This window comes from Trypanosoma theileri (assembly GCF_002087225.1).
Source record: "Trypanosoma theileri isolate Edinburgh chromosome Unknown TM35_Tth_7_V1, whole genome shotgun sequence".
Lineage (NCBI taxonomy): Eukaryota > Euglenozoa > Kinetoplastea > Trypanosomatida > Trypanosomatidae > Trypanosoma > Trypanosoma theileri.
In genome coordinates this window covers 557,397-567,619 of record NW_021639849.1, presented here as the reverse complement: position 1 = coordinate 567,619, position 10,223 = coordinate 557,397, and the positions used below count along the sequence as shown (strand labels likewise).

Below are 10,223 nucleotides of genomic sequence, written 5' to 3'. Positions count from 1 at the left end.
AAAAAAAAAAAAAAAGAAAAGAAAAGAAAATAATAAAAAAAAGAAAAAGAAAAATATTTCATTATGCCCTCACGACGGACTTGTGCTGGACGGAAGAAAAAAACTTATAAGAGTGCAGATGTGACACAACAAATGGATGAGGAATCTCAGACAGTACTGGAAAAGACAACACCAACACGGAAATTAGAGTTCGAACAAGGAGGAGGAGGAGGAGGAGGAGGACAAGGTTCTACCGCACATCATTCAACATTGTCTAAGGAGTGGGAAAAAAATATTAACGCATTTCTTTCAAATCAAAAACATTCATTATATACACATGACCCATTGTGGGAATTACATTTGGATGAGAATGAGAAGAATGTGAGTGAGAAGGAGAAGGAGCAGCAAGCATGTATGCAGAAAAAACGTCTCTCACCTGATCTTGTGACCACAGATAGTTTCCCTGATTCACTACAACAGCAGAAAGTAAACATGGCTGGAGTCTTACAAGAAGTTGAAAAGGAAGAAACGAAAAAAAAGAATCGTCATCACAAGAGTATTTTTTCTGAGAATAAACTATTACATACCTCTTCCTCTGGCCCAATGACAGATGAAAATGGTAATGTTGATGAAGAAGAAGAAGAAGAGGAACAACTACTCATTGTTCGTGGAGAGATGGTGTATTCTAGTGGAGAGCAGTTTAAACCGTGTGGTTCTGCACAAAATTCACCTGTAGTGGAACGCAATTTCTCTACTCCACGTCTAATTGAAACACCAGAATGTTGTGCTTTTAAACCTCCACAGACATCTCAAGGAACAGGAGAAGTGGCTTCTACATTACTTGTACAAGATATTTCACCTGGTGAGGATGCTAATGTTATTCCTTTTCGTTTTTGGAAACAACAGAATGGGCATAAGGAAACGGGATTAGAAAATTCTCTAGATGGGAATACACTTTTAGATACAAATGGTGATGCTTGTATGAAGACTTCTTCATTTCCTTTGGATTTGACTGCTAGGTCATGTGCCTTATCTACATTGGATGATGGACAACAATATGCAATAGGAGAATCTGAAAGAGAAAAAGAGATTTTTGTTATGCCTCCATTAATTCCTATAAAGGGAAATAGCAGTGAACAAGAACAAGAAGAAGAAGAGGAAGAAGATGCTCCTCTTTTTAAACCAGCCTCATTTGCACATCAAGGTTCATCGTTAAATAATACTTGTGTGAATAATCATACCAAACATCCTCATTACTCTCTTGGAATGCGTGTAGAAGCACAGTGGGGTCGTCAATGGTTTGGAGCTCTTGTAACGGAAGAGGAAAAGAATGGATATGTGCAGATCCGCTGGGATGAGGATGGATCTTTTTTACATCTAAAGACAAAAGAGGTTCGTTTACCAAAAGGAAAAATAACAGAAAATGGAAATAATACGGAGAAAAGGTTAACCCCACACTCTGTTATGACAGCTACACAGTTAGTGGAAATTATGGAAAATGAGACTCCTCAGCAATTCACATTAAATATGGAAGAAAAAGGATTAAATGATATGGAGAATGATAAATGGTTGAGTCCAGCTTCACTCTCATTATTTCTTACGCAAACAGCAAGAAAACATTTGGGAGTTTCATCTTCTGTTCTCAATACGTTAGTAGAACATGGTACCTTAGTGGTGGAATCACTTTCTCAGTTGAATATATTAAATGAAAAATCCATTTCTCTTTGGCGACGACAACAACAACGACTTCATCATCATAATCAACAACTAGAAAAAGGAAAAGAAGAAGAAAAAAAGAAATATCAAAAAGAAATGTTTTTCTTTGTTGTAACTGAAGAAGATGCAAAGATAAATGATGGGATAGTTATTGCTATTGCACATGCCATGGGTGTTTCAGCGGTATCCGTGGAATGGTTAAAACGACTTGAGGCTGATGGTTTGGGAGATCACTTACGTATTTGTATTCCCAAATCAGAATACTTGATAGGTCAAAGAAATAATAATAATAATAATAATAATAATAATAATAATAATAATAATAATAATAATAATATTAATAAAAATAATAATGTGCGAGGACGAATGTTACCACGTCATAAACGTTTTCTTAGTCAAAAACGTATTTATGTTCCTGTAGATGATGCTGATATTTTACTTCTTATTAATATCTGTGGTGGTATATTAACACGAGAACACTGTACAGATGAGGGTCTATCACCAGATTATATATACATTGCTCCTGGTAAGCGTGTACAAATAGCACCTGAAATAACATCTGTAGCTCTAATGGAGAAGTCATGGCTTATTCATCGTATTCACGAATATTTCTTTTCACTTCCATCTTCAGAGGAAATAGATGATGCTAACAATAATGATAATAATGATGAAGATAATAATTGTGAGGAAAAGGATATTCAACCTCTTTCAAGACAGGTATTTGGTATTAAAAGACCTCGAGAAGAAGAGGAATTCATAGAAAATGAAAAAGAAGATGTGGAAGAAAAAGATGAAATTGTACATTCACCACTATTATGTGTGGGTCGTGGTGTGAGTCGTACATCGACTCCTGCCGTTAACGCATTAGAGGTATTGGAAGGTGAAGATTATTACTTTCGTCTTTCACAGATGAATGGTACTCATGGTAATAGTAGCAGCCATAGAAAGAATAATAATAATAATAATAATAACAATAATAGTAATGAGGCTCCAATAGTGGCATTGGGTCGTGTGGTTCGTCTTGAAGGAAATGATAATGCCGTAACGATGCGACTGTATGAAGTGAAGTATACAGTAATGCAACAAAATCCACGAACAGGAAATATTGATACACATACAACCTTATATTTAGGTTCACGCATGACTACTGTATCTGTAGAGGATCTTATCTTTAATGTTCCTGTTTACGTGGTGGATGCTGCACAGATGCGTCATGTCTACACATTAGAATCACCTCCACGAGATACTATTTCCATCTCTGCAGCCGCGGTGACTGCTGAGAATGAGAATGAGAAGGAAGAAGAGGAAGAAGAAAAAGAAATGTTTTCATTTTCTCGACCAATGAATGAACGCGGGACACCGCTGCCAGACTCCATAGATCCTATATTAATGTCAACCCCACAACCCATAGATAATAACCGAAACCCCACATCTCAACAGGAAACACTGCTGAAAGAGACACTTATTAACGGTAGACGCATACAGCCTGGAGTGGATGTACGCTTTCACGATCCTCTCTCCACTGTTAACTCAGCAGATGTGAATGAAGGGCGTCAAGGTGTGGGCCGAGTTCAGATGATTCAACGAGCCGCGAAGGGAGTGGTGCTTGTGGTGCATAAGGAAGAGGCCAATAGTGTTTTTGGTGGCTCGAAGATGGTAGTGATTACACCAGACATGGTGACCGATATCGTGTAGGTTTTTTTTTATTTATTTTTATTTTTATTTTTATTGCCACTGCATATAATATATCATATAATATATATATATTATTTATAAACACGAAAAAACGAAGGGGAAAAAAAAAACGAAGAAAAAACAATCTCGTGGAGTTATTGCTTTAAATGAAGAGAAAGAAATTCACTAGAATATGTCAAACAAAGAAAAAGAAAAAAATGATGAGGTAAATGATAAGAGAAAAAATGGATTTTTATTTTATTTTAATAAAAAAGAAAAAAAACGTTCTGGGAACTCTAGTATTTCTTATTTTTTTTTTCTTCTTTTCTTTTTTCTTCTTTAATTCCATTGGATTGTAGGTACTTGGTTTTTTTTTTGTAGAGAGTTGTATTTCTATACATTGTGTCCATTAATAATAATAATAATAATAATAATAATAATAATAATGAAACAGACCTTTGATGATCCTCTTATCGATCTCAGAAGTGTCTCCTTTGAGTATCCATACTCCACTACAGAAGTGACGGCAAATACGAAATCCGCAACAAGTGGAATTCATAATATAAACCTTCGTGTAAACAAAGGGGATCGTATTCTCGTTGTTGGCCATAATGGTAGTGGAAAGTCAACACTTCTTTCTCTCATTGCAGGTAGACGAAAAGCATTATGTGGTTCAGCCACCGTATTGGGATCAGATGCATTTGATAATACATGTCTTCAACAATACGTTTCCCTTATTGGACAACCGTGGCCACCAGAGGCATTCTTCGCGACTACTGTAGATAAAATAGCCTCACCTGCCCCATCACAGGAGAGAAAACAGAACATTGCAGATGCTCTTCATATCTCACTACAAAGAGGAATAACAGCTATGAGTTCAGGAGAAAGAAGACGTGTACAAATTCTTCATGGAATGTTACAACCAAATGCTATTTATCTTTTAGATGAATGTAGTACTGATATTGATGTAGCGGAGAGGAAAACTGTACTTGATCTTATTAGATCAGAATGTGAAGATAATGAAGGAGGTTGTTGTCTTTACGCAACTCATATTCTTGATGGGGTTAAGGATTGGGCAACCCATATTCTTTTAATGCAAGATGGTCATCTTGTAGATTTTAAAAAGATAGAAGAAGTAAGGGAACCATTGGAAGTATTTGCCCATAGATTTCTTACAAGAAACCGAAAAATACCTCTTAATGGTGAAAGTTTTAACATTATATCAAGTGAAAAGGATAATACCAAAAATGATTTATTAATTACTTCAATAACAGAGAAAGAACCTGTTATTGTATGTAATCAATTAGATTACAAGAATATCTTTTCTGGTTTAACGTTTAATGTGTTTAAAGGAGAACGTGTATTATTATGTGGATGTAATGGATCTGGAAAATCCACCTTATTAAACATGATAGGAGGAAAACAGTTTTTTAATAATCGCAATAAGGCATTATGTGTACTTGGAAAAGCTTGTTATGAAGATATGTCACTAAATGCTTTTGTAGCACTTGGAGGTGATTGGTGGAGTACCGCACCGCCTGGTGAAATGTACGTGCGAGAATTATTAGAATTGCATACAGAACGAGCCAAAATGCTTCGAGAATTATTAGATGTGGATATGAATTGGGATATTCGCCGTATCTCATCTGGTGAACAGAAGCGTGTACAGTTGTTATTACATCTTGTAGAGGATAAACCCATTGTACTTCTCGATGAGGCCACCTCCGATCTCGATCTTGATCAGCGTCATGCGTTACTTTCTTTTCTCTACAGTGAGAGTATACACCGTGGGGTGACGGTAATGTATGCAACGCATATATTTGGTGGATTGGAGCATTGGCCTTCTGCGGTGATGATATTAGACCGTACAGCACGGGGATTGTGTAGTTTTTGGCGGGGAAGTGCCCTGCGGTGGGAGGGAATCGCTGCGGAGCTGTTTGCATTGAAGGAAAGAGAAAAATATATCGATGATAGTGTGTAGAGTACACATTGAATAAACTCTGGAGATTTAAAAAAAAAAAAAAAAAGGGGGGCGGGGGTGGGGGAGAGAGAGAGAGTGAAAAAGAAGGAAAAAATAAAGGATATTTCTTTCCATTCTGTACATTATTTTTTTTATCATTATTCTTGCTTTTCTTCATCTCATGATAACTCTTTTCTTTTTCTCTTTTCTCTTTCTCTCTCCATGTATAAAGGACAAGACTGGGGAATTATGAGTAGTGGGAGAAACAACTCTACGCACACCTCTACACTGCAGCAGCCGGTGCGGTCTCATCGCGGCGGTTATCTGCGATGTCCGTTCAGTATTCAATCCGATCTCGCAGCGATGGCGGAGCGACACGCCGGAAGTGCCTTTCATAGTAACAACAAAGCCCGCGCCATTCGCCGAACAGAAACTGCGCAGAGTAATTACACTCAGAGAAGAGAAGGTGAGGAGGACGACAGTGACGACAATGGCCGGCCGTGGAGTCGTGCAGGTGTGGGCGCCCACACACTCACCGCCAAGGAACGTCGAGCACAACAGGAAGAGGCGGAGCGTATTTACGGTCTTAACAACAACAATAATAATAATAATACAGAAGAATATATAAATACAAATACAATAGGGGATGGAAACAGTGGAGTTTCCGCCATGAGTGCCTCTCATACTTCCGCGTCTGATGGATTGCCTGTGGCTCTCGCAGCGTGGGAGAAGAGTGCACTGCAGCGTGTGGTCCCCCGTGGTGCTCATCGCCGTAATGGAAAACACATGGAAGTCTCAGAGAATAAAAGAGATGAGAAGGGAGTGGGATTTAGATCTAAAGAACGCCAAACGAATAAGGATGAACAGGAGGATGTGCAGGATACAAAGTATGCATCTAATAAACGTAAGCGGGATAATAATAATAATAATAATAATAATAATAATAATAAGGGACACGGTATATCTACTGCAGTGCAAACACAACGAAAGAGTTGTGAAGATGAAAGAGAGCAAAAGGTTCAGAAGCGTGAAGATAATGAGTCCACAACTCCCAAAACAATAGTAGAGCAACCACGGCAAGAGATAAAGAAACCAATGAATAAACTTCAGAGGTTTGATGAAATGCGAAATGCGGCACTTTTTGGAAAGAAGAAAGGTTCTAAGCGTTGATAGGAATATTTATTATTATTACTATTATTATTATTATTATTATTATTATTATTATTATTATTATTGTTATTCGATTAATTATACTAATATGATGTCATTTCTTCCTTTTTTCCATGAGGATTTGTACATTATTACCAAAAAAAAAAAAAAAAAAAAAGAAAGAACTCTTTCTTCCTTTCTTTCTTTGTTTCATCACCTGTTGTATGTTTTCTATTTCATTGTTATTATTATCATTATTATTATTCTTATTATTTTTCTTTTTTCCCATTTTTTCACTTCGCTTGTATTTGTACAAAAGAAAAAAAAAAGAAAAAAGTAAAGTAGCTGAAGGTTTCTATTAGTGAAAATACAGGGAAAAAGAAGGTAAGTACGTTGTAATGGTACCTGGTGTTGGTGTTTCCCGTTTAGCGGCACGTCAGTTGTTATTGCGTGCGCAGAACGAAAAAGAAAAGTTCGTTAATGTTAATAATAATAATAATAATAATAATAATAATAATAATAGTAATGGTGATAATAATAAGAGTAATGATAGTGTTGATGAAGGAATGGGTGATGTTAATGGCGAAGGAGAGAAGAAAGACATCACTGAGGAGTATGCACTCACAACAGAAAGAAAAACATCATCATCATCATCATCTGTTACTACTACAATGGCAGATGTAGAGGAATTACACGAGAGTAAATTAAATGAGAGATCCATCCTCTCTGTTCATCCACATGTAATCACACTCTTATCTAAAGATACATGTGAGGAAAATACGAGTAAAGTTGAAAGGACAGATAAGACTTCACTGTTGGCCCTACAAAACTCCTCACTTTCTAACAGTAATGCCAGTTGTACAATGAACTCTCCACTCCATTCTTCTAGTCATTCCTCTACATCCTCCATTGAGCAGAGAATTCAGTTAAATCTACAAGAGAAGATATCATTATCATCATCATCTTTTTCTTCTTCTTCTCATTCGATTCCATTTCACGCTAACAAATTGCAACAGAAACCCACTTTTTTTTCAGTTTCCGTTTTTAATGGAAATCACTCCACACCATCTTTACTGGGCTCTACAGCAGTCCGTGAAGAAGAAGAAAAAGAAGAGGAAGAAGAAGTGTTGGGGAATGATAAAAGAGATAGGAGGAAGTATTCCTATACTATTGGGGTAACTTCAACTTTTGGACTTGAGAAAGTTCCTTGGAAAGGAGGAATGACAATATTAGATATACACAAGAAAGAAAATTCTTCTTGTAAAGTATGGTGTAAAGAAGGAATATTCCCTGCAAAGACACTTCTTGGTGAATGTCTTTCTACTTCTTTATCCTCTGAATATGTACGACCTGGGGTATTGTCGCCTAATACATTATTTTTAAATAGTTCCTACTCAAAAGGAATGAAAAGAGTAAATTAAATGTTTTCTTTAATTATAGTTATCGTTCTTTATTATTATTTACTTTATATAAATATATTTTTTATTCTGTGGACTAGGTGATTCTTGTAATCAGTAGTGTATACTTTATTCTCTATCTATCGCTGTAATTACTCTCTGTATCTACGTGGATCATATTCATATTATTCTTTTATTATTTTTTAAATATCGTTAGGGCTTTTACTTCTTATCTTTTTTTTTTTCGCTTTTATCTACTCCTTTTCCTCTCTCTCTCTCTCACTCTCTCTATCCTCAGTCTGTATACTAAACTGTCATTCTTTAAATCTGTGATTCTTCTTTCTCCTTCTCTCACCCTCTACACCCTCAAGCCCAGAAAGGACGAAAAGAAGTGAGAAAAAAAAAAAAAAGATAAAGTAGTCGAATCAAAACAAAAAACAAAAAAAAAAATAATAATAAGGTATCCCCCAGAACACATACAGTTCCCACCTATATATATATATATATACATATACACATATATATATATATATATATATATATATATATATATATACCCACTCTGGATGTTTGAGCGTGTCAAGCGGGGTCTCCTCCGCCGCCTCACCTCCGTCAGCCCCGAGCAGGAGGACGACGCGGCCCGGCGAAAGATGCCCATTCAAGGCCTGCAGGTCCCCGCCGTCGCCTGCATGGACTGCGGCAGCACCAATAACACCGTCACCAAGAAGGCAACCGCACTGCCAGAAGAGGAGTCACTCTACAGTGAAGCGGCACTGCGAGAACTGCTAGAGCAAGATCCAGTACCACTTGATGAATTGTGTAGTTTGTGTCGACGTGGTTGTCCACCGGCGTTTCGCTGTGAAGTTTGGGGATATTTAACGGGGAATTTACAACCATTTGCATCCAGCCGAGCAGCCGTTCTTGCACGTAAACGACAGGAATATTTAGGCTATGTACAAAGCAGTTATGGTGCGGTTGATTGGAATGCGGCATTTAGGGCAGCAGATGAGGCAACAAATCCAAATCCTTCATGCAATCGAGAAGGTGTGGGAAGAGGTGGAAATTCCAAGTTGGCATCTTATAGTGAACGTCAGGGACAACCGATTGTCTCAGCCAATTATGCTGTTGAATCTGAACTTCTTATGCTTAAACAAATTCGTAAAGATGTACCACGTATGTCTGCTGGAGTGGCCTATCTTCATCACAGTCGTGTAATGTTAACTATTGAACGTATTCTCTATATTTGGTCCTTACGGCATCCTGCATGTGGATATGTGCAGGGATTGAATGATCTTGTAATTCCCTTTATTAGTGTGGTGCTGGCAAGTCGATTTTGCCCCTCAAAGACAGTTTCAGAATTACACACACTAACAGAAAATGAGTTGAATGCACTTTTTTCCCCTATAGTAGTTACTGAAGAAGAATGGAACTCTACTATTGAAGCTGATACATATTGGATGTTTTCATACCTTCTAAACTCTGTACAGGAAAATTATACATACAATCAAAAGGGTATTTACAGTATGGTGGAGAAACTTGAAGCGGTGGCAAAGGCTGTAGATGGGAAACTTTATAAACATCTTTGTGAAAATTTGCAAATTAGTTTTAGTCAATTTGCATTTCGATGGATGAATTGTATGCTTTTACGTGAACTTAACGCTACTCAATCACTACGATTATGGGATGTATATCTTGCAGATCAAGAAAAAGATTGGTGTACCACACATGTGTATGTTTGTGCTGCTCTTTTAGTTTGGTGGTCTCCTGCACTTTGTAAAGAAAATGACTATGGTGTTGCGATGAAGTTTTTACAAAATTTACCTACGGAGGAAATAAGTGATAAAGATATTAGTGCACTTATTTCTCAGGGTATTGTTATGCAGAAATTGTACAACAACACTTTAAGTCATCTTGCATAGTAATAAAAAAGAAAAAAAGTATATATATATATATCTATATGAAATTTTGTAACTCGATGAAAAAGAAGTTATTGCATATCTTTTAGTTTTTATTGCGCTGCTTCACATTTATTTATCATTATATTAATTATCACCCTCTTTTTTTTTTCTTTTTATTATATTATATTATATTATATTGTATTATTCTCCCTTTTCTCTTTGCACTTGCATATGTGTGTATGTATCTGTGTGTGTCTTTTTTCGTCTTTTCATCTTTTTTTTATTGTTTTATCTTTTCTTTGGGTATTGTTTTTTTTTTTTTTTGTTCATCCTCACACACATTTCTTTTTTTTTTTTTTCATATTCAATTCAGAAGTGAACTCTCACGTCACTCCTTATATATATTTTTATATACAACTTGGTAAGAGACTCCTTCATTTTTTTGTAAGT

At 36.4% G+C, this 10,223-nt stretch overlaps 5 protein-coding genes across 5 annotated transcripts; all 5 read left to right on the top strand.

The window, feature by feature from the left end:
- Window positions 1–63: 63 nt before the first annotated feature.
- Window positions 64–3,390, top strand: TM35_000073570 (uncharacterized protein; the record flags this gene model as incomplete). Its single annotated transcript, XM_029023803.1, has 1 exon — window positions 64–3,390. The coding sequence occupies one exon, from the start codon at window positions 64–66 to the stop codon at window positions 3,388–3,390; it is 3,327 nt and encodes a 1,108-aa protein (XP_028884999.1).
- A 424-nt stretch (window positions 3,391–3,814) lies between these two features.
- On the top strand, window positions 3,815–5,350 carry TM35_000073560 (ABC transporter; the record flags this gene model as incomplete). The annotated part of the gene is made up of 1 exon (XM_029023802.1): window positions 3,815–5,350. One exon carries the CDS (start codon window positions 3,815–3,817, stop codon window positions 5,348–5,350), a length of 1,536 nt encoding a protein of 511 aa, XP_028884998.1.
- A 201-nt stretch (window positions 5,351–5,551) lies between these two features.
- Window positions 5,552–6,499, top strand: TM35_000073550 (uncharacterized protein; the record flags this gene model as incomplete). Its single annotated transcript, XM_029023801.1, has 1 exon — window positions 5,552–6,499. The coding sequence occupies one exon, from the start codon at window positions 5,552–5,554 to the stop codon at window positions 6,497–6,499; it is 948 nt and encodes a 315-aa protein (XP_028884997.1).
- Window positions 6,500–6,876: 377 nt separating this feature from the next.
- On the top strand, window positions 6,877–7,899 carry TM35_000073540 (uncharacterized protein; the record flags this gene model as incomplete). The annotated part of the gene is made up of 1 exon (XM_029023800.1): window positions 6,877–7,899. The coding sequence occupies one exon, from the start codon at window positions 6,877–6,879 to the stop codon at window positions 7,897–7,899; it is 1,023 nt and encodes a 340-aa protein (XP_028884996.1).
- A 542-nt stretch (window positions 7,900–8,441) lies between these two features.
- Window positions 8,442–9,794, top strand: TM35_000073530 (putative GTPase activating protein; the record flags this gene model as incomplete). Its single annotated transcript, XM_029023799.1, has 1 exon — window positions 8,442–9,794. The coding sequence occupies one exon, from the start codon at window positions 8,442–8,444 to the stop codon at window positions 9,792–9,794; it is 1,353 nt and encodes a 450-aa protein (XP_028884995.1).
- Window positions 9,795–10,223: the final 429 nt, after the last annotated feature.